The following is a 24,648-nucleotide window of genomic DNA, read 5'->3' as shown; positions in this document are numbered from 1 at the left end:
AAGCTAAATTGGAGAAATGATGCTAAAAACTCATCGGCATATATGCTTAATTAGGAAGTTTTATAATGCCATTTAGCCCCGGACGAACACACTCTCCTCGCTGATTGCAAATGCTTGCATTTTATCTCCGCGGAAGTGGGAGCATTTGTCTAACCACGGTGGCAGCCAACTTTCTAGCATAAACAGTCATTACAGGCGAACATCCACGCTCCCAATTATTGTGTTTACCAGTCCTCAAGGCTGTTTTCACTACTCTAAGAACACTTGGGAGTCGCACTTGCGTTTTGTAAGGCAGCCCACATCAGGGCATAGGCTGGAAATAGCATCTCTTCGGGGTGCCCAGAATTGGCATGTCCCTCTTAATAGGCTTTTTGGTGATGGTAGAGAAATGGTGGGGGTCCATTTTCCTTTTCCTCTTCTTCATTCTCCTGCCTCTTAACAGAGAGCTGCTTCCAAGCTGTAGCCAGGGGAGCAGCATCCTGCTTGGCTCATTTTTCCGGGAGACCTTTCTGCTGTCACTCAGAGTCTGGGGGGGACACTCTCCCAGGAAGGCACTGCCTAGGCTGTGCCTCTCCCTCATGGCCCTACTGCAAGCCGCTGGAAAACATTTACATCTCGTTACTTTTTCCCCTCCTGGAAATGTGTCCTTATCCAGAAGGGATGTGGTCACACCCATTTATGCCTTTCTCAAGTGAAGCTGTCACTGTGGCAAGTGCTGTGGTCAACAGCACGTGGAGAAGAATTCCTGCATCTTCTGCCCGCAGAACAAGGCAACAGCCAGAACGGGGCAACCCAGTTAAACAAAACAAATATCAAATATCAAAACAAGACGTCAGCTAAAAATGCTAAATAAGATAAAAGGTGGAGGTGAGCTAGGACAAAAGGGTGGTTGAGTTCCCAGGCATGACGTGACTCAAATGTGCATATTGGATTCGAGCACCGTCCTGAAACAGTGAGTAATGAGGCAGAGCGGTGGCAGCCGCCCGCAGTCTTTGCAAAGCTATCAAATGCTGTCATGCTCAGTTGTTAAAAGGAATGGGGTCAGTTAAATGCATCTTGCTTGGCAGAGGTTTGAAAGAACGGTTCCTATGAAAGCCAGGGAGGAACCCCAGCCTGGTGTGAGGGGCTCTGCGGAGGGCCCCAGCCAGCAGCCCGAGTACACACGGCAAGTTGCAAGTTGCTTTGTGAGAAGTAGCCTTGGCTTTGCTCTGCCCATTGAGAAAGTGCTCCCTGATCAGTGTCAGAACCCCACAGGAAGGAAGGGCAGATGCCTCTGCTCTAGCAAGGGATTAACCGCCCTACCCAATCCAGTCCTGAGAATCCCTCTGTAACAGAAAATTTAACACAGAAAAAACACAGATTTTAGCTTCTAAACCACCCAAACTGTGATTACAGAGAAAAGTAATGGGAAGGTATGAAGTTTGGTTTTGCAGCTGCACCTTGATGCTAAAAAGTGAATTATTAGGCCAAGATGCTCAAAAGGTGGGCAATACCTTGTATTATAGTTCCACAAATGGCCATAGAGAGAAACACAGGAATAGTGAGACAGCTGTGTTCTTTTACCAAGTCAAACAGGTTGCTCGCTGTTTCAGATTTAGTTTATTTCATTTGACTTGCAGAGGCCCCTTAAGAGAGGATCCCAACAACATATATTTGCCTTTTTAAAATTTAATGTACTTATTATTAGAAATGAGAAATTGCCATGGCATTCCACGACCTACTGATTCGGCCTAAATTGAAGTGAGATTTTATGCATTTTCCTGAGATTCTTGAGAATTCAGTACTGATCGAAAATTTTGTAATATCATATTTATTTTGACCTTGCTTCAGAAGCTCTTTCCCCTTTTTTGATTTAAACAAAAATCCACTTTTTTTTTACCTATTCATTCCTGCCATACTTTGAGTCCAGGTGTTCCCTAGTGATGTTCACTGATATGATATAGATTTTATTAGGTGTAAATGTGTAGAAAGAATATATCACAAAGAACTTAATCATAAGTATTGACACACTATTTATTCTATTAAGAAAGAGCCTAAATGTTGATATGCTGAAGTCAGACAATTCTCAAATACATGTCGAACATGTGACACTCTTAGGAAATGAAACATCTTGAAAATTGAGGTGAAACGAACTTGCTTAAAGATTGGCAGCAGCGTGCATGGAGAGTTTGTGGCTTTGGTGTTGGGAAGCCCTGGTTTGGGATCCAGCGTGTCCTACTTCCTGCAGTGTGACTTTGGGCAAGTGACATGTTCCTTCTCTGATTTTCAATTTTCCCATCTGTAAACATGAGAAGAGTTTTATCAACCTTCCAAATCTGTGGTGAGGATTAAATGAGCTGCCTGTGCAATGGTGCCTTGACAGACGCCAGCCCCAAAGGGGAACTCAGAACAGATTGCTCCACGGGGTTCCCTCACTTCCCAGAGAAGATCATCCATTTCACACTAGAGACAGATTTTCTTGAGAAACTGATCTCGCTCCAGATTGAAGCATCTGTTATTAAAGTAGAACCATAAACTTTTTTGATGCTCTCATTGGGGTAAACTACTGAGTAACTTGTATATTATATTATTCATGAGCATTTGTGGCATTAAATTTTACTTAAAGTAGTTGATAGCCAAAAATCCTGATGAAATATAAGTTTACAATGTTATCCTCTAGGGCAGGGATTGGCAAACGACAACCAGTGGGCCAAATCTAGCCCTCGACTTGTTTTTGTAGAGTTTTATGGGAACACAGCCACACTCATTCATTTACAAATTGCCTATGGCAACTTTTGCCCTACAGTGGCTCAGCTGAATAGTTGTATCAAAGAACCATGTGGCCTGCAAAACCTAAAATATTAATTATGTGGCCTTTCCAGAAAAAGTTTTTCAACTCCTCTTCTAGGGGAAACATGTTTCTGAGTTAACACATGGTGGGGCTCGTTAAAAACTGTCTCTCTACCACCTAGTGGAATGCCTGGCACGTAGTAGGTCCTCAGTAAATATTTGTTAAATTAATGAACAAATGATTGAAGTTTGCTATGAAGGGACCATTAATATAGAGGAACCTTGGTTTTGAGGATAAATGTGCTTTTGAAGAGTTTGGGCTAAACTAAAGTTTGGACAATGAAATGTGAGATGCTCAAGAATAGCATTCCATTTATAGCAACCCAAGAGTAAGTCTTTTGACAGCACTAAAAAATTGTTTTTGTAATTAAATGAGTTACCCCCTAACTTACCTGCTTAGTAAGTTCTAAATTTTCATAGCTTTTCTAAAGATAAACTAGGCCTGTGATTGTTCTTTAGTTTGCTAGTATGGTGAAGGAAAAACAACATGGCAGCTTGGTTTGGCTTCTACTGTGAGAAAATCAAAAGCTGGAGGGCAGAGAAGGCACATGAATTTTGTCCTCTAGAAGCCTGAGCTCGGCAAGTGGCTTAAATTTTAACCCTCTGATGGGATGTCATCAGAAACCCATTGCAGGGTTAGGCCAAGTGGGGATTCTGTTAAGAACAAGATCAGCGGGATAGACTTCTGATTAAGAAGTGGTGGTGGAGAAGCACAGAGCAGCTCTGCCCGGGGAAATGAGGAACAACGTTTAAGAGAGTTGCACCTAGAAAGTAGCTTAGAAGCCTGCTAAATTTCATTCCATGGAGCTTCTTTTTGCCGTTTTAATGGTCATCTTCATTTTAGGGAAATACCATGTCATCTATCCAGATACTGTGCAGTTCCTGGCGAGACCCTAAAAGGATATTAGAGCAAAACAAAACAGAAGCATAATAAGCAGGACAGTAAGCCAAATAAAATGAGGAGGTGGATATTTCCATCGATTTGTCAGTTTAATTTTACTAGCAAGCCAAACATTTCTAAAGTGGCAAGTGAATCGTAACTCAGCCCCTACAGATTGAGGGCGAGCGAAGGAAAGGGCTCCTGAGATTAATGCCCCAACAGCTGCATCCCCGGTTCAGTCTCCTAGGTGGTATGAATAATGGATGGGCTAAAAGGCAAAATGCACAATAATGTTCTTTTATTAATGAAATGAAGACTGTTTGTGATGGCTAGCAATAAATTAAGAAAAGCAAAAAAGGAAAAGCAGTCAGTGTTTGCCTCTGAAAAATGCAGTTACTAAATCCAATAATTACTGATGTGACAGAAAACAGTGCCTCACAACTTAAATGAGGTGCATCTCTTGCAAGTCCTGCATGTCTTGCAGAACAGAAATATTTTTGATCCATAGACTGTAAGGCCTATTGTTTGCCAAGAGAAAAACATAACCCATTATAGTAGATTGATGGCGATGTTAAGAATATTCATAGTATTTCATAGGTGGAAGTGTCCCTAGGGATCATGCACTGTACCCCCCTTCAGTCTATGGATGGGGAAATTGGGGCTTGACATGGTTAGGAAACGTGTCCAAGGTCACATAATTAGCCGAGCTAGGACAAATAGCTAGTTCTCCTGACTTCCCTGTACTGCTGCTTCCAAGGGGGTTAAGCTAAAGCTACCAGACCAGACAAGCATTGCAGAGATGTGGGTGACTCAGACCAGTAAAAACAAAGCTCATGCTCCAATTCATAATCTCAACTCGTGCCTGACCTTCCTCCTCCATTCTATATTTTTTTCTTTAACGTTGCATAGATATGCCAGCTGGATATGTCCTATGTATTTATGCTGATTTCCAAGCTTAATGTCAGAAATAAAGATTTACAATATCCTGGTACTATGTGGAGGAGGATAGTATCATTTCATTGTAACAGAAGAGGCCACTGACCAAATTCATTAGCTGTATCTATTGTTGGAATACATTTCCTTGGTTTTAGGCAAGCACTGTCTTTTATTTATGCCTGCCTGGCATTATGGCAGGCACCAAAACGTGAAGGACATTAATTCCTCTAAGATTTCCAACTGCTGTGTGTGCAGCCACCTGAATTGCTGAGGTAACTGGCATTATTTTACCGTTCCTCAATTTTCACACTTGACCTAGCAGCTCCTAAGGACACCGTGATAACCAGGGGCCTACAGTCTGAGGGCGGGACACGCAGGGTTTCTTTCTGTAGGACAGGTTTATATTAGTTTCTCTATATCATTTTATTTGGTCAACTGTTTGTTCTGTTTACCAGGATCCCCCAGTCCTTTATCATTTAGTTATAGCCCAGGACACAGGATGGCAGTCATTATCGGGTACATATTTTAAGTAACTGCATTAGAGCTTCGTATTTGGTTACTACTGGTCAACTGCAGAATCTCGAGAGATCTCTTACTCACTTCTAACCTGTGATAATTAGCACCAAAATGTGATAATGCAGGTTTCAGATTCTTCTTACGAGCTCTTAATGAAGTGATAACTTACCGAAGAAACACTTGGGAATTCTACTGCAAGTCCATTCAAGTCAGTTTCAACAGAGCTACAAACCTTGAGCAAAATAACTAATAAAATAATAAATCTGTTAGGAAGTCTTAAGTTTCAATGGACCATCAAGGCCTGCCTTCCTTACATAAGACAGGCATTAAGGAGGACAGATCCTATTTGCTCGATATCTGGGAATTTTTTGTGATTGATAAAGAGAAAAGCAGCCTTTCCAGAAGGGTTGAAAGGGCCCAGGATTTAAATTTGTGATGCAGCACCTCAGAGGAAAAGTTATGTTTTGAAGGCTATTTGGGGAGAAAATTATCAGTTGGATTATATACGTTTTTATAGCAATAGCTTTAAAAAATTATATAATAGCATATTGTCTATTTCTTTACTGAATTCATCTGTCCTGAACTACATGTGGGGCTACAGAATTCAACTGTAAAATTTGAACTGCACTGATTTTAGAGACAAGTTAATTTTATGGCCACAATTAAAATTCTAAAGATCTCATAATATGACAGTGCTTACTGTGATAGAAATTAGACCACAATAAATGGTTGTTGAGTAGATAAATATGTGAGTATAAGGGAATATTAACTTTATCTGATGTAAGCATTTGGTCATATCTGAAACATAAATCACATTCTTAAATATTGACTCATAATACTTTTAACCTCTTACTGTTTGTATTATGAAGTTGCTTTGGATTCTATTTGTTATTCACAAAGCACACAATCATCTAAAATAATTTAATTCTGTATTAACTAAGAAATATTTAATATGTCCCTATTATGTGTGCCACAGTCTGCTAGGCATTCTGGAAAATGCAAAGACATTTCAGATTCTCCCAGAGAGGAGCTTGCATGGTATTTGGGAAATTTGTGCAGAAAAGATAATAGGAGGCCCATGTTCAGTAAGTGCCGAAAGTTTGGTCAAGACAATACTTGCCTGAGGAATTTAGAAAGAAAAAGTGTGATGCAAGAGGTGAAATTTAATCAAATCTTGGAGAATAGATAAATTTCAGTGGGCAGGAAAAGAGAAAAGGTAATTCAGGTTGGTACACCCTGAGGCAAGATGTAGAGGTAAGAATGATTAAAGTACATTCAGAGATATGTCAGTTAGGACAGTTTTGATTGCAAGCGAAGAAAACCCAGACCAAACTGGCTCAGGCAAAAAGGAAATTTATTGTTGTATGTAATCTGAAAGGTCCAAAGGTTGGGTCTGGCTTCAATGATGGATGGATTCAGCACTCAGTCAGGGCTTGGGTTCTTTCCATCACTCCACTCTGTCTCCCTGTGCTGGCTTTAGTCTGGAGCTTCACATGGTACCAGGATGTGGGAAGCAGCTCCAGGCCTACCATCCTCTCAAAATTGGGATTCAGTACAAATGTGAAGGCCCATCAAAGTCTTCTTGTGTCTTATTAGCTGGGTGCCCATCCTGAACCAATTGTGAGTGTTAGGGAATGCAGTAGGTGTAGCTTTGCTCCTGGGACACAAGCCCACCCCCGTCCCACTCTCAGAGATGGGGGTAGGGTCACCTTCACTGGAACCACAGATTACAGGAGTGGGGGATGTCCAAAGAGAAACTGAGCTATGATTAACCATAAGCAGAGTAAATGGATGCTGTGCAAGAAAATCAAGTGTCTGCTAATGGGGAACAAGTCTGCTGATATCACAAGACCACTTTGAGTAATAACAGAAACTAGACGCTGGAAATTTTTATTGTAAGCACATTGTGAATGTTAGGACGAGAAATTGGACTTTATGAGGAGTTGTAAATAAATCGAACCTGGGGATAATTGACCTGTCAGCTGTGTGCAGGATAGACTGGGGGTTGGGTGCTCAGGAGGGAAATAATGTGACCTCTGTTGTACTTTCCCATATTTCAAAAGCCACAATGTTTGTAGAGTACCTATTATGTGCTATGAACTGTGGAGAACACAGAGAGGATGTCCAAGACTTGATCTTGCCCTCCAGGGAGTCTACAATGTGGCAGGGAAGACAGTAAATTGGAGTCAGTTACGGTGTAGGCAGGATGCACAGTGATAGCAATACTAAGTATCCTGGGAACACAGAGGAGGAAGAAGTTCTTAAAATGCATCTCAGTCCGTGGAGCTGAAAGCAGAGTGAGCAGGAGCCCAGGCGGGAGAGGTCTATGAATGGCGATGCCCTCTGGGACATTTGCTTTGAGAGCAAGTCTGTTGGGAGCCCTAAAGATTAGTTGTGTAGCCTTTGAGAATATTACAAGAACCTGGCTGGTTAGGAACCTGCTTCTCTGTCATCAGACTCAGATCTCCCTAGGAGCTTACAGGCCTAGAAGGGATTGTACACACACGGATCCTAGCTTGCTGTCCCTGAGAAGTCATCAGCATGGGAAAGCCCTGGTCTTTGGCCTCTGATGCTGCCTGTGGTCAGTGTCTTCTCCCCAGCTGACTCTTGTTGGGAACAGAGAAGGAATGAGCTTCTGGGGTGTGGTGACTTCGTTTTATTCTGTTTCAACAGACTTCAGAGTAAATAGGAAGCAATCACTTGGGCCTTGTGCAGGAGGAGAACTGGATTCTGTTCCTAGCTAGTGATGCAATATGGGCAGTTCTCTGCACATGTCTGGGCCTCAGTTTCCCTGCCTGTAAAGGCAAAGCATTGGATGAAGAATGCTTTGTAAATTCTCTTTCAATTCTAAGAGTCTAGAAATCCAACAGAAACAACCATCACACCCTTATTTCATGACACGTGATCATGACATGATGTTTCCAAAATAACTGCTATGCAGTTACTGGTGTGAATCAGTGCAACTGAAAGCATGGGAGACTTTGAGCAGAAGGCTTCATCTATGAAGGTGGATGTTTAGAAAGCTGCAAACTTTGCTAACAAGAGTGGCGAGAACTGACCACTTAAAAGGGACAGGGCAAGGGTTCTCTAGGCAGAGGGACAAGTAAGGAAGAGTATATGACTGCCCTTATCAAGATTTGGAGAAATGATAGTGACGATAAGGGGAATGAGACCATCCAAGCATGGGCTCAACATCGAATGTCACCAGCCTCTGCAAAACCTGGATTATGGTGTTGGTGGAGAGATGGCCTATTTCAGTGTCTGCAGCCAAGAGCATGACTTGGAGTAACTGAGTAGATTACGGGGAGATGAGGTAAATATGGAGAAGGTGCCAGTGAGAGTAGGGAGGGAGGACAAGCGCTTAGAGATAAGTTCTAATAGGAGCTTTGTTTTGCATTGTTTTCCTATGACCTGCAGTGACTTAATTTTAAAACAATATCTTACATCAATTTGTAAGGAAAAAAAAAAACAGACACCTTCCATTTTTAGGAGACTTAGCCGTTTAGAAAGCATTTGCACATCCATTTTTACAGACAGCAACTCTGGGAGAGTGGCAAGGGATTATTCCTGCACCTTATTTAACCCAGAACTGAGTAAATGGTTCTCACAGCCAGAGATGGATGGAGCAGGACTCAAAATTCCTGACTACAAGCCCCACGTGCTTTTCTTCCCCACACCAGAAAGCCTCGGTTCACTGGGCAATATTCAGTCCAATGCCAATGGCTTCTCTTTCTCGACAAGTCAGAAATATTTTTTATGACCAAGAGAAGAGTTTCTATTACTCGGATTAACTACAGAATAGTTTTTATGTAAGTCAGACTAAATAGACGTCTCTTTTTTACAAACATTCAACTCTACACAAACAGAACGTTTTCAGTTTGCTTTGAAAGCAAAATACCACGCATTGTAACTTTAAAGTGTTTTAAATAAAGTTAGGAATTTGGGTTTATGATGCTGAAAATATCATAAAATCGGTGGGTGTAAGACAATGACCTATATATATGAGTGTCCTTAAAAATTCAACAGGACAAAGAATCCAAGGTCACCATTTCAACAAACCAGTTATTGAATCATTGTATCTACCATCTAGTGACAGGAGAAGTGAATTAGTAAAGTTTATCTTCCTTGTTGATTTGTAAGACTGTTACTCAGTGTGTGGAGAGTTTTTAAAGCAGAGCAGTTCAGCCTAACGAAGCCATTTACTGCGCTGATACTACACACTGCCTCTCTTTCTCTCTTTATTACTTCATTTTGGAACTTTGATTGGCCTAGTTTAGATCTAAGATTGCTCTAATGCTATACTGCAGTTGTATGAGGGGCTTAGTTTTCACTTTGTTCTCAGAACCAGGCTGGCTGTAAATTTATCTCTACTCTTTGAAGAAGCTAACAGTAAATTTTCAAGAGGAAAAATGGTGGTATATATCCCTGTAGAGGAAAAGTAATCTCTTAAAAGCAGAATCACCTCCAGGCTACATCCTTTTAAAGGGGGACTTTCAAATAAGGACGCCTTCCACTTTTTTATGTGTTCTCTATTTCTCTTCAGGCTTTGTACCTGTCCTCTGCTCTCTGTGTAAGGTTTCTCTATAATGACCCCGTGCCTCCCCACGACCATTAAATCTGTAATGAAGTCACGCCATTCCCAATTCTGATGTCATAATGACTTCCAGAGCTATGGCTGGATTGCACATCCTGGAGATCATCCAAGGTTTCCTCAGGAAAATGAGGCATAGAGACCAGGAGTTGGAATACCTAGGAAATTGAATCTCAGTTTCACGAATTACCACATAGTATGATGAAAATGAACTTTGTAAAGTAAAAAAAATGCGTGGGAAGGTTTCCCTTTGCTTTAATTGCCTTCAAAGCAATTTTCAATTTCAGGCATTCGTTTCATTAAAATTAAACCAATCCTTCCCAGAGATTCAGCCGCACTCCCTCATCAACAGATAATAAGATAATTTAGAATGAGAAGGTGCTAAAATAACTGGATGAGCTGGTGGCTCTGTTTCCATGTCTGACAACTTCATCACCTTTCGTCTTTATTATACAGCTGCCTTGAGCTGAATGTTGATGAACGAGGCACGTCTGGCATCCTCATGTGTCGGATGCACGGGCCTGGGACTCCCATTTACCAAAGTCTCTCTGGCTAGCCTGGGAGCGACCAAAGGGTAATAGATTTGGAGCTAGGTGAACTCACGACATCATCCATCCTGCCTGTGCCTGCTGATGTCATGACCAGGTGCTTTTAGGAGCTGCATCTGGGGGAGCAGAGAGCTCCCCAACAGTGGTGACTGTTGTCAACAAAAGTGAGCCATAAGGGACCGGTTATCTTGGCCAGCATATTTTTCTGACCTCAGAAAGTTCCGGAGTTTTCTTTTGCCATTTCCTTCGGCCTAATTGTCCTCTTTCTCATTTTATGCCCCTGCTAGACCACCGCTCTTGATAAGGAGAGGCAGGTTTTCCGACGAAGACGCAACCAGGATGTGAGGAGCCGGTACAAGGCACAGCCAACTCCGCCTGAACTCAACTCAGAATCGGAAGACTACTCCCCAAGCTCCTCCGAGACTGTTCGCTCCCCAAACTCGCCCTTTTAATAAGACCCTTTTACTCCAAGTCCTAGCTTAACCCTTTGAGACTCTGAGATTTTTTTCCAAATTTATGTAAAACAGTTTCATCTGATCTATCTAGCACTCAATGCTTGAATGGCAGAACCGAAAGTGTGTGTTCTGGTCTCTTTGTAGCGATTTCCCTTTGTAGCTGAATGAGATGGTGACACATTATTGTGTGTGAAGATGGCAACTTGCTGCTACTACGGTCCTCAAAGGGTTAAGGCTAATTTGCAACTTTTTTAAACATAGAGGCAATGAATGTTTTCATCCTGTCAAGCTAGGATCTGCAGTATGTAATATAGCACATGTTAACCCTCTGAGTGCATCGGATTTTATGGAGAATGCTTGGGGAATTTTTCAGGCCTTTGGATGTATATGCACATGTTTCTTGATTTTGCTGCAGATCAAGGAGTGTTATTAGATGCTGAGATGTCCAGATAAGAAGGGCATCTAGAATATCTTGCTTGTCCTTTTTTGTGGGTTTAGAACATGACAGGTTTATAACTTAGGCATAAGCACCCCTCTTTCTTCTTCACAATCCTATTACAAAAGGGACTTTTCTCATTAGAGGTATGACTGTCAGCTGCCCTGAGTCCTGCATCCCAAGTGGAGGGAATTGGGTCTGTGCCAGACAGCCTGACCCAGGAAATAGATGGTGCCCCCTCCCCTAAACTGTCTCCATATGAAGATGTGCTGATGACGCCCCAGAAATGCTGCTTCCACATCAGCTGCTGCTAGTGCCAGCACAGACCCTCGGGAAGTCACCATACCTTGTCTTGTGCTTGGTGAGTGAGGGTCTGCCTGCTCAGTACGAGACATCTACAGGAAAAAACAACTGGTGGAAAAGAGCAATAAATTGCCAGGTGCTCTAGAGGGCTGGAATTTCAAACAGAAAGAGGAAACAAGATCCTTTTCTTTTTCTCACCTGCTTTTTCATGCACTGCAGTCTTCAGTGTGAAATCCGCGTAGAGTATGAAATCCATACACATGAGCACTGGGGCACAGGGGACTAGAGGCAAGTGCTTTGCAAGGTGGCCAAGGAGAAAGCACAGTGGGAAAACAATCCAGAATGTTCTAAAAATGAGTTTTAAGGAGGTAAACCACTGGTAAGATCATTTCATGTACACCTTTAGGTTACCTACATATAGTCTCCCAGGAAGAAGAGGATAAAACTTCCATTCCCTAAGATGACCTTTTTATACCCCTGTCTTTAGCTGTCCAGAGGCACAATGATTTTCTCCCTTTGGGCCAAGTCCTACCTGAGACCTGTATTTTCACTCCTGTTACCAGATCTTTCTCCCTTGCACTGTGTCTCCAGTGAGTTTCTTCTGGAATGTGTCTCATTTCAGAATCGGGGCCTGCCCCTTCCTGTACGTCACTGCAATGCTTAGAGAGGAGGCTAGCCATGTGTCTTGGAGGTAGGGGCCCAACTCAAGTGTCCTCCTAAGGTTTGCTCAGCTCTGTCATCCAGGAGACAACCAGTGAATGATGTCTCGTGAAATTTGCATCTGGATGGCTGAACAGCCCTTACTGTCTCTGTTTTGAATATACTTCCATATCTGAAAGTCTTGAAATTTGTATATAACCTGTCTATAGTCAGTTTTTTATTTTCAAATACACATTGGTTTTCAATTGCTGCATTTTACTCTACAACTCAGAGACTATGGTCTTTATTGTTAGACACTTTAAAATCACAACATGTCATGACTTTTGCAATGTAGTCCCCCCAATTTTTTACTCTTCCACACTTACATTTCTCTCTTTGGTCTGTGTGGTCCTGACATGTAAACAGTAGATCACTTATTGAGAGTTTTTTCCCCTTTTAGAGAGTTCTGAGATGATAACACACAACATCACAAAGTAGCACAAATCAGTTGGGTCTTTTGAGGGGAGGGGGAGGGCAGAACACCAGAAGGGTGTTGGTGGGTAGGTAGATTTCATGCTAGTAAAGTGTCCTGAACGGGTCAGAAATTGCTGCTTTCTCTAGAACTATAAAGCAAAGCACTATCCTAAGTAAGACCAAGGAGTAGCTATATAGCTTGGCCTCAACTCTAAATGTGTGAATATGAAGAATCCTATGGGCAGAGACCTACCTGCAGGAGATTGTCATTTTCCTTTCTTTCTCTGAATTACTGCTTTTCCTGTAGGCATTACATGTTTTGCTACAGCATCTAGTGTACAGAATTTACATGCATGGCTCAGTCCTTTTTCCATTCAAGTCTGGGGGGACCGTGGACCGTGTGAAGCTGTGGAGTATTTCCCAGCACACTGCAGAGGGGCAGCTCCGAAGAATGCAGGGCCCATTCAGCATGGGGATCCCAGCGCATCGCTGTAGAATTTGAGTGATCTATGCTGAATAAACAGTGGAATGTGACCTGTCAAGTAGAAATATTGAGTAATCAGATGGAATGCAATCTTTTCAGCATTAAGCTATCGAAATACTGAATGTCAGAGATGTACTCAGAGGGTTAACAGACAAGCACAAGGCATGCTGATTACGTTGGTGTATCCAGACTGCTTTGCTTTCTGCCAGTGCTTTCTAATTTTTTTCACAACATTCTTGGGATAGTTCAAGTTTGAAATAATTAAGTGGTGGTGTTCTTTAAGGAATTTCTATAACCAAATTGATCTTATTTTTTATTTCACTTTATCATAGAATAAATATGTACCATTATGGCAGTGTATCTCTGTAATTATCAATCTAATCATTGCCACAAGTGTTTCCATATTTTTTTTCTGGTATTTAATACAGCATTATGGTGGTGGCCTGGTGATGCGGACTGTCTTTCCTTTATTGATACATGACCAACCATATGGTGTTTTGAAGGGAATTTTAAGGTTCACCTTTTCTGTTCAGTAGTAGACTAGTTGAGGAAGAACTCCTTCATTACATGCATTGTGTAAATCATCTCCGTAGATGAGAACTGTTTGTATTGATGAACACGTTTCTTCTCAACCTTGTAGCGGAAATCATTTTATTCGTCATAATCAATGAATATGTGATTTGCTCCAGATCGTTAGAAGGAAAAGTAAGATTTCAGTTATTGAAAATGTTCTTACCGTAGCCCTCATCTAACTTCCACGTGGTGCATATTAAAATGAGCAGAGAAAAAAATATGAATAAACTGCTGAAAACGCTTGGTGTTTTGTATTCAGTGAGCCCTTCCTGCAGCCTGCTCAGCACCCCCATGGGTGGTGGTTAACAGGCCTGTCAGATATTGTTGAAAGAAAGCAATATATCCATGAATGAAGGCTAAAATTGCAATCCTTTACCCTTTGAGGCATATTTCAATTGGAAAAAAAAGAAAAGAAAAGAAAAATTGGCTTAGCTTAGAGGGTCATGGAGCTACCGTGTGACCAAGCCTCACATGCACTAAATCACGGTTGTTTGCTGGCCAAGGGCGCCCATTAGACAACTCTATCCCCACGCTGAAGTGCGATTGTGCTTGAGGGAGAGCGTTCTTAATATTATTGTGTTGCCTGCTAGCCCTTCTCAGGGTAAGGATCTGTCAGCATTTCCACGGTAAACTTCTATTTTCAAAGGTTTTTAATTTGACCATAAAAAGGTGCCCCAGGCTGAAATTTGCTCTAGTGGGCCTGTACCAAAGAGTGAAGGTTCCCTTCCTTCTCTTCTCTGCCCAATTTCTCCCAAGAAAAGAACAACGCAGAAATCTGGTATGTCCCCTCCTTCATCGTAATTTCAGAATTTTGGAAAGCGTCAAGATTCAAGATGGTAGTTTTAATGTGATTATTCATTTGGATGTGGGTTTAAAAAGAAATAAATGAGTTACCTGGCATGTATTGTAGATAACATATCTTTTCTATAGTTTGTAAATCATTGATTTTTTAAACTGCTACATGATTTTTTTTGTCCGAAGATTTTTAAAGAACTCGAAGTTGGTCGGTTCAAAGGTTAGCCTTTCCTGCGTGTTGTCTGCCATTTCCACTAGGAGTTTGGGAAGAATACTCTCAGACAGACGCTTACTTTGCATGCAGTGATAGAGGGTCAGATAGATACTTCCTTTGGAGATGTGAATTTCTTTATTTAATCATCAAGTTTCATGAAGCCATTCTAGTCTGTTGGGGAAAATAGTGATTAGAAGCACTTCCAAAATTAACATTTTTGTCAATTCAGATATGACAAGAGTAAATTAACATACTTTACACTATTTTTGTTTAAAGGCAAATAAATCAACAAAACTTGAGGACAGCCTAAACATTTGATCACTGCAAATGTGCTTTCAAAATTGGCGCAATGGTGCTGATATGTGAAACAGTAACAAATGGGGTCCCCAGGACCGCCAGAAGGAATCTTTAATTTGTATGTAATTACATACTGAGGGAGGAGGTGCTTTTAAGCCAGGCTTTTATTTTTTAATCATCTCAAATATGCAACCATCCATCCAGTAACATTAAGGGTCGGAAACTGGTGGGAAACAGGAAATTCAATGTTGAGGCTTAGAATGCCTCTGGTTGGGGTGGGTTATTTTTTTTCCCCCCTCTATTTTTTGTTGTTGTTGTTGTTGGACTTCGTTCGACACTGAAGCTATGTGATCAGTTTTCCATGAGCGAGCTGCTAACTGGCAGGTGTTTTGATCATGAGGATTGCAATATCTTGCCCTTGGAGACAAGGGAGAGATCCAGTTTCCTTCTTGTTCCCTAAAGGAAGAGTGATCTCTACAGTTAAACCATACCTGTAAATTTCCTCAACATTTCTGTTTTGGTCAACTGAAGTGAGACCCTTAATGTTGCTTTAATGTAAAATTGTATATTTTTGTCTGTGATATACTTTATTAATTTAAAGTAAATAATAGTTCTAACAGCCTTCACTGTTGGTATTAAGAGGAAGTAGGATTTTAAAAGTGATGATAAAGATGCTATAATGTCAATTCATTCCAGTCCAGTCAAATGTGGTAAGAAAAAGACCTTGAATAGTTCTCTAGGGACAATTTCTCACTTGCCATTGACATTAATCTTTGATGTATTCTCAGAAAAAATAAAAAGAAATTGAAACTGGTCCAAGGTTAGAGTCATATCCTCCATAACTATTTTTTTTTAATTTTATTAGGAAATTAATAATAGCCTTTTTCATTCTGGCTGAAAGAAAATTATTAAAGGATTAGTTGAGTGTGAAATTAAATAGTATTTTGCTCATGCATACTAAAAAGGTGGTCTCGGAACTTGATGCATTTAAACAAGTTTCTGAAAGGTTTCAATTTGGTGCAAGAAAAAAAAAATCTATGTTTCCTTTGAAAATACTGGATTTATCAATTGCTGCATGGATCAGATGGCATAGGTTAATCTTTGATTTTCAGAATCTTAATGAAATAGCTTTCAAACGATTTGTATCCATGATTAAAGCTGGAATGAGATCTAATTTTTTTCCTAATCTCTCAGTTTAAGCTAATAAATGTAGGTTAATGTGGAATGAAATCATCTGTGATATATTATGTTCATTTATCAACTGAGCTTTTTGATGTTGCCTGTTTTTATGTAAAACATGTTCTTAAAGTTAATAAAATAATAGTACTTGGTGTATGAACTACTACGTAACCCCCTAGCTGCAGTATCCAATCCTCAGTTCACATTGTCATAATGGAGCAAAATTTCATTCTAGTTCGAGTCATAATTGACACATTCAGTCCGCGAAGGAATAACCCAGCTGTGTTCTTGGGGAGAATTCTCTCTATGCAGGGCTTTAAAAATTAGTCATGCGTTCGGAGTGTAGCTTTCCCACATGTCCTCCATAGCAGAGTGTATATTTCATGAGCATAATTCAAAAACAACTATTCGAAAAATGTCCCTTTTCATATGTTACCTTCCTGCCTGGGCCAGTGACTTGGATAAACACAAAGAAATCAAATACCATTCAGCCTTATTTATCCTTCAACCTATGTGCACAGGCTTTCCAGAGAAGAGTGTTGTTTTATCCACTGACCTGTAATTAGCTGCCATTTTTATACCAATTTTCCATCAGGCGTTCCACATGCAATATTGACCTTAGAGAAAACTGTAAAACTGTACCATGGAATATAGTTCTTTTCTATGCTGGGAGATTGAAAAGTCAGCCAGCAAACGTGACTGCAGGTCCCCTGGTGTCTCAGGAAGGTGCCAGAATATCGCCAAGCTCTTGTAAAATTAGCAGTCACCTCCCCCGCCATCCACATGCTTTGGCTGCGGCTGCTGTTTTCCCGTTTGCTCCTCTGCAGTGAAATCGCAGGGTCCTTTCTAGGCTCTTAGGGCAACTGCTGTGAAACAATAGCTAAGTGATTGCTTCCTAAGGACCATTACCCTGTTTTATGGGGCTGGCAGCTCCGCCAAAAACCTGCCATCAGAAAAATGGGTCCTGACACAGACACCTCAAACACCAGCAGTCTGGGGCTGAAGATGATAAAGCCGCCACGTAAGGAAATTGGGAAAGGTCTTCCACAACCTGAACGATTGGTAGTTGGAAAGGTGAAACTTACTATGTACAGATAAGGAAGTTATACAGATGGAGGTAAACGGGTAGCAAGAAACAGATAAGCATCCTGGGAAATTTCTTCTAACATCTCCTGAAATAGAAGAAAGGCTTTGCCCTATCTTAGAAGGTAGCCCCTTTGCCTGGGCCCTGGGAGGAGCACCAAGGGAAAGGAGGAACCCCGCCCAGCCAGCTGGACCAGCCAAATCTACACTGGCCGTCAGCACTGTGACAGATGTCCCTGCCAGCTTGCCTGCACATCCAAATCATTCATTCAAATGTGTCTTGAGTAAGTGCCAACCACACGGAAGGCACTTCATTCTGGCTTAGAAAAGAAAAGGGAAACTCCATTGTCTGTTCTATTTTTACTATGGATCAGGAGACTTTAAAAGGCAAGAAACTGTATCTCTAGTTAGAAAGGTTTGCCATTTATTCTGAGACTCCTGATCCAGAGTTCAGATGACATAGACACCCACGTCCAGTGAGACCTTGTGTTTATGGCCACTTGGATTCTCTCGCTGGAGGATGTGTGGTTACCATCTGCCTGTTCAATGGTGCACACACCCTGTGGTACTCTTGGCTCGGCTCCTGGCCTCGGAGGTAGAAGGCTGCCCAGAGTCCTCTGTGCCATCTGTAATTAGCATGCGGTTTTAGACTCTACATAGACTAATACTGAACTATGTCCACATATTCAACAAGCATTATCCAGGACCTACTGCGAGTGATACTCAGTGGAGGCTAAGATGAACGAGACACAATTCTTCTTAAGAATCTGAGATTTGGTGAGAAATCTTCTACTCTGGATGTCCATGGGCCGAGGTGCCTGATTTATCACTCACAGATGGCCGAACACCAGTTTGTCAGGGGCGCAGCATCCCTACCAGCCCAAGACTGCCCTCTCAGCGTGTGGAGACTGTGTGGGCTGTCTGCAGGCCAGCCATCAGTCACATGCAAACACATTTGTGGCCCACTCTATTACAATGCTTCACATGTCACCTCAGAAAACCCCTAGAAGGAAGAAAAGAAAGGAAGGGAACAAAAGAGGAGAGGGTGGGAAGGAGGAAGGAAATAAAAGCCACTGAGACCAAAGTTGCTGTGGTCTTAGGACCTAGTGTATCTTTTGGAGAATTTAAAAGGAAGAAAAAATATTGCTGTCTCACAGTGTGCGCCTCAAGACCAGTCCCAGGAGATGCTCTTTGGGAATCGTGGAACATACCTTAGTGTGGAATTAACATGGCTTTTGGTCTCTTCCACATTCTTTGAGCAGGTGAGCAGTCCACCTGTATATGGTGAATAATAATAAGATCCCATCAAGGGCACCATCAGTGCATTTCTTTAAGCAGGAGGTGGGACATTTCCCAAGAATGTTCTAATTCCCACACTTCACTATCCATTCTCTCCTTGAATTTCAAGATCCCCTCAGAGGACCCGTTCCCCACCATCCAGAAGGACATACCCTGAACCTGCACTACTGAAGGGAACTTCAGCCTGGGGGACCCTCTCCCCCATCTACCGTCTAGGGCAAGTCGTCTACTTCCATCTCTAGCAAGTTCCTATCAGGTGCCAGTCCCTCTGTCGGATCCTAGGTCACAAGATAAAAGACCTAACCACTGGCCTCCCCCGTGCCCAAGGTCCTGTGAGGGTAACAAGTAAATAGAGAGGCATTGTCCAGTATGGTCATGGCTGTGAAAAGCATGGGACACTTTGGGAGTGCTTTGGAAGATCATCTAACTGTGATGGGCGGAGATTTTGAAAGGAGGCTTCCTGGAGAAGGTGTCCCTGAGTGAGGATAAGAAGGAATCAGCCAAGAGAAGGAGGAAAGTAGTCTAAGCCTTGGGAACATATACTTAGAGAACATGATGGAGGGGCTCAGAATTGGTAAGAGGGAGGCTTAGAGGCAGCCCCAGTGAGGCCAGGGTACCATCTGTGGAGCTGGGCTGCACGGACCCTCAGCTGTCACGCCAGAGAAGAGGCACGGGGACTGGCCCCTCTCCTTGCTGTGTGTGCTCGGAAGGTGGTAGGTAAACTTAAACGTGAAACAGCCCAGATGCCAGATCCCTAGGGCTGGCTAAGGAGGAAGTGGGGCAGGGTGGATGGCTGTCAAGAGGGCATTAGAGACACTTCCTGAAATAACATGGATCCTAATTGCTCCCTCACAACAATAGCAGAGGGCAGCCTCCCTGTGCAAACAAAGGAGCCGGCCACATGTATGTTACTCCGTTCCTATAAGGAGGAGAATCTCCTGCTCACAAAGCTGATCAGCTCATGGTTCACAAGGGAAAATCACATTCTTCTCTCCTATGTTGCCTCACTTCTGAAAAAAAAAAGAAAAAGAAAAGAGAAATCCACTGACCCTGGAAATAGCTCTCTCCTTCCTGCTTCCTGGACAAATCCACATGGTCACCTCTCCCTACAGCAGGGTGATAATTAATGTTCCACGAGAGAGAGGTTTCGTTATTCCATCAGAATTACTTATTAATTTGCTGGATTCTTCTGATTAAGTGGTGAACTTGTCATTGCAGGCACATTGTTCGGAATGTGAAATATCCTTTCATTTTCAACAGGTTAAGTCAAGGCCCAAACCAACCCAGACATTTTCAATTTCCTCTCTCCACACGGTCCCCTCTGTTTTCTGCGTTTTTTTAACAACGTATTCTAGGTCCTCTGCTCTCCTGCTGAGTAAACCATTTTTGCTTCATCGATAGCTTCCATTGTTTCCACTTCCTCTGTAGAGGAAGGTAACAGTTTACCTTGGTTTCTTAAATTGGAAAACTGAAAATTTCCTGCTCGGGATGGGAGAGAGGCCTCATTCCAACCCTTGCATCCACTGATTTGCTCAAGGTACTTCTCCTGCCTGGTGGTTTTGTGGGTTGTCCTGAATTGCCCACACTTTGGTGGGCTTTTCTGCAAAAATGTTATTGACGGATATGTGTGCCTTAATCTCTTCGCCGGTCAGGTCCTCTCACACCAGGGCCTTCCTCTCTCAACATGACTGCACCAAAACTATCTGATGAAAAGATGCCGAGGGCAAACGTGGTGGAGAAAATGAGGGAAGCAGTTGTCCCCTGGGTAACCGAGTCTCCAGAATGCCCAGGGATGCATTCATAAAAGAGAGCAAAGACCCGCCAGCCTTGGTGAGCAAGCTGCTGAGACACTACTGAGCCTCACTTCTCCAGAGTAGCAGCCGATCGAGAGCCTCAGGGACCCCTCTTAACCGGAGCCCAGCAGGCAGTGACCAGGGCTTACAGTAGCAGAGGATACCTTTGGCCTAAAGGACCAGTCTTATTAGTCACACTCAAAATTATCCAACTCAGCTCTGTCCTCAACCTGTCAACAGGGCTTGCACTTTCCAGGTGAGAGAGAGGCCAGGATTTTGCAGTGCCAAGTCAGTCCTCCTACCGCAGGCTCCTGCCCCCGCCAAGTGCCCAGCTCCACTCGTTGGTGTTTTAGCAACAACAGCCACATAAACCCTGACATGAATGTGTTCAGTCCCAGGCTTTAACCTGCTCTCCTCCCCAGAGGTGCGTCTGCTGCCGGAGAACCATGCGGCTTCTCCAGCGTAAATGCCCAAGGTTTCACTTCTCCTTAATGTGGCCCTAAATCCAGCCTGGCCTCTGGGCAAACTCTGGCCTCAGCCTCCGCCATGCCTCTTAAAGTCCGGAGATTTGGGAATCATTTCCAAGAAGGTTAGCTTTCCAAGAGAGGCCATGTGCCCTATTAGAGGAACAGATACCATTTCAAGGAAGTCAGAAGCACCGTTGATGGATAGGCTGTTTGCTATTTCCTGCCCTGTAGGGTCGTGAATACATCCTGAGAAGTATCCCAAATGCAGTAACTCATCATGCCTCATCATGAAGGCAACCTGTGATGTAGAGAGGGATTTAGCTCTAAGAGCTCAGACGCCGCACCCCTGCTGCTTTTGTGCCGCTCTGAGTTAGCAAGCTCGCTTCCCCACTTCACAGCCTCAGGGGCACGGGTGTGGTTACTACTGTTCCCAGTGGCGTTACTATCTAGTTACCCTAAAAGTGTGTATGTGTGTGCATATGTGCATCTATGTATGAGTTTCCGTGTGTGGAGTGTGCATGTGTGTATGCTGCATATATGTGTATGGTGTGTATGTGTGTGCATATGTGTACATGTGCTATGTGTATGCATGTGTGGTGAGTATGTGAGTGTGGTGTGTACTATATGTGTATATATGTATGTGCATGGGGTGTGTGTATGTGTGTGGGGTGTATGCATGTACATGTATGTGTGTATATATGTATGGTGGATGTGGGTGTGCATGTATGTGTGTGGTGTGGTGTGTGGTATGTGTTTATATATGTATGGGTGTGTGTACATGTATGTGGGGTGTGTGTGTGCCATGTGTATGTGTCTATGTACATTTGTGGGTATGTGTTTATGTGTGTGTGTATGTGGCACAGTGATTCAAAAACATGGGCCTGCACCATAGAGCACAGCCAGCTTCCTGCTGCAGGCAGCCTCACCGTTTCGAAGTGTTTGCATCTTGTTCTCGCCGTGAAGACCACCCTCCCTCTCCCACAGCGTCAGTCTTTGTAGTCAGCTCTGACGTGGGACCTCACTCCTGGCCAGAGCCAGCCTCCTAGAGCTCTGTTTACTCTCCTACACCGTCTTCCACTTCATCATTTGCCACAAGCACGCGAGGCAGCTGCAGTAACTTTAGATTTGACTCGTCAGCCTCAAAAGTCTTGCCATAAATCAGGAAGGCACAATCTGGCACTTGGAAAATGAGGCGCTCTTTTCTTCAATCCAAGTTGCTATATTTTCCGCCCAGGGCAGGCGTTTCTTGTCTGCCTGCCTTCCCCCAAATGCTGATGCTCTTCACAGATATCGGATGTGAAAGGCTGCCTGCTGGCTATTGGCATCTTAAAAATGTTTGCGTGTGAAATCACCAGACCATTATCTTTCCTCCACACGAGGCCCAGCTTTAACAATCAGCCAGTTGCCCTCTGATATTGACTTTCTTTCTTCCTGTTGGTTTGGCTGACAGTAGAATGCCTGCTGGGAATGCTTCCCGTGTCTCTGGAGAGCAGAGGGGGCCCACAGTGCCCCTTCTCTGGTGATGGGGTCACAGGAGGGAAAGGGCCACATTTGTAAGTATAAGCAGGAACTACATGCTGCAGATGAAAACTTCTGAGAGCAAGAGTTTGAAATTCCCCTTCCCCTGGGAAAGCACATATTTTCCTCCATTTGGTTTCAGCCATACCTAAAAGCCAAGTATAAAGTAGGGCTCTCAAGAAAGAGAATTCCAGAGTTCCTGAATCACAGCTGATTCAGTTGGGGATGGTCCTCCTGCCAGTAGCTACCTGAGCAGAGATCTCTTCACACGCCTCAAACGGCTCTCCATAAACGTTCTCTCGAGACTCTGAGCTAGGACCATAGGTCACCTAGGAGGATGCAAGTGAAAGCATCACTGGAGGTGTGAAACCACCTGGGAACACACTCACATCGTTGCACAGGCTCCGAGGTCTAAACAGGCTGATGTGTCTGCTTGGAACATCAAGTTCAAAGTCTTGCATGGCAGGAAATGTGACTGAGGAGGACATCATGGGGTCCTTGTATGTCATATTAAGTAATGAAGAGGCACCAAAGGGTTTTAGGTAGGGAATAACATGTTGGGATTTATGCTTTTAAAAGATGACTCTGTCAGCAGAGCGGGGGATTGTTTGAAAGGGGACAAAATTGGCAACTGGAAAACTAGTTAGCGACTCTTGTAGTATTTTAGGAAGAGAGAGTGGAGTCCTGGAGCGGTGGTGGCAACAGGAATAAAGAGGAAAGGTACTGATGAAATATTTCAGAGGCCAAATCAATCAGCAGAATCCATTTATTTCACCGGGGTGATTTGGTGAGAGTGGTATGACTAACAGGAGCCAAGAGGAGAGGGGGAGCATGCTGGGCCGGGGTCAGGGACAAGTTTGGTTTTGAATACATTGAATTTAGGTGATTATGGAGCATCTGGCAGGAGACAACCAGCAGGAACAAGTCGGGGCTGGACACAGTGATTTGGGAGTAGAGCATAAGGTAGTTGAAACCTTAAAGAATGAATGTCATCACCCAAGGAGAGCTATGAATGTGAGTCAAGGGGAAGAGTGGGAAAGCAACCCTGGAGGCCCCTAACAGAGGAGATCCTGAAGGAAGCAAAGTGTCATAGACACGAGGGACCGTGAATCAGAAGTTGGGGCTCAGGAGATGAGGAAAGAGGTGATTTCAAGGATGGAGTGATGAGTAGTGTTAAATGCAGCTGAGTGACCTCCTAGGATAAAAAATGAAGGGTTGTGGAAATAAAGACCCATGAAATGAGAACAGGCAAATGCTGTTTATTCAGGGCTTGCTGCAGCAAGGGAGTCAGCCGCCATCACCTGCATTTTGGCAGAGACCCAAAGGCAGCAGAGGAGTGGGGAAGCTTTAGAGTAGAAAAGGGCAGGCTCCAGGTGTGCCCTGTCTGGAGGCTGTTGGCGTCAGGGATCTGCAGGTGGGCTATCTGGAAGCGGGGCATCCCATGTGGTTGGTTGCGATGCATATTTGGCTTCTCTGGTTGGTCCTAAATTGGAAGCAGGGACAAAAATAGGGAAGCTGTCAGTTATTAATCAAGTCCTAGCCATTTGGGGCTGATTGTTACATAAGTTATTGTTTAGTTTCTGAATTGTCACTGAGGATAGCAATCTGGTTCTTCCTCAAGTCTGACCTACAGCAGGGTGGCTTCCCGGGTGGTTCCTTGTAGACAAGGGGGTTGGTTTTCTGACCTGGTTGCTGCAGGTTGTTGGCCAAAGTTCTATTTTTGTATATAGTTTGGCATCGTTCATTTGTATATTCAGTCTCTCAGGGTGCACTAGATTTGATTTCTGGAAGCCTTATTGAAAGCAGTTTCGGAGATGCGAAGAGAGCAGAGGGGTGAACGGGAGGTAAGCGCATGTAGGCAGAGCATGTGTCCCCTGCCCTTTCGAAGATGTTTTGTTAAGAGGAGGAGTAGATCAAGGGTGCTAAGGCTCCAACAAGTGTTTTGTTTTTAAAAGAGCGAGCCTGGAGCTTGTTAAGAGACTGAGAAGAAGCCACCATAAAAAGGGCTGAAAATGTAAGACTGCCTGTTAGACATCCCCCCGCATGTCTCATGTGGACCTCGAACCCATCAAATCCAAAACCTAGCCCACTCTCTCTTGCTACAAACAAGTCCAGTGTCCTATATACGCTGGATTAGTCGGTGTGCTCGTCTCCAACCAGGCAGCCACCTCAGTGATCACTAAGTTCTATGGAGTCTACCTTCTAAACATCGTCACGCCCATCCTCTGCTCTTCAACCTCTTTGGTACTGCCTTGGTTTGCATTCTCATCATTTCTCAACTGCACTGTTGTCACAGTTTCAAACTGGTCCTTTCAACACTTGCCTATTCTGTCTCAAAA

General features: G+C 43.2%; 1 protein-coding gene and 1 long non-coding RNA gene across 13 annotated transcripts in view; one reads left to right on the top strand and one right to left on the bottom strand.

Annotated features, from left to right (window-relative positions):
- DCLK1 (doublecortin like kinase 1) overlaps positions 1-13,905 on the top strand; it is a 324,739-nt gene extending 310,834 nt beyond the window's left edge. For all 12 annotated transcript variants that reach the window (XM_070578004.1, XM_070578000.1, XM_070578003.1 and 9 more), the window contains one exon: positions 10,588-13,905. In XM_070578004.1, coding sequence (XP_070434105.1) covers positions 10,588-10,752 — 165 coding nt within the window. In that variant the 3' untranslated portion in view covers positions 10,753-13,905. The remainder of the gene's footprint in view (positions 1-10,587) is intronic.
- A 9,643-nt stretch (positions 13,906-23,548) lies between these two features.
- The window catches only part of LOC139076378 (uncharacterized), a 31,405-nt gene continuing 30,305 nt past the window's right edge, over positions 23,549-24,648 (bottom strand). The window contains exon 2 of the long non-coding RNA XR_011527943.1: positions 23,549-23,792. This is a non-coding gene — a long non-coding RNA (uncharacterized lncRNA). The remainder of the gene's footprint in view (positions 23,793-24,648) is intronic.

This window comes from Equus przewalskii, chromosome 16 (genome assembly GCF_037783145.1).
Source record: "Equus przewalskii isolate Varuska chromosome 16, EquPr2, whole genome shotgun sequence".
Lineage (NCBI taxonomy): Eukaryota > Metazoa > Chordata > Mammalia > Perissodactyla > Equidae > Equus > Equus przewalskii.
This window is presented reverse-complemented; position numbering and strand designations above follow the sequence as displayed.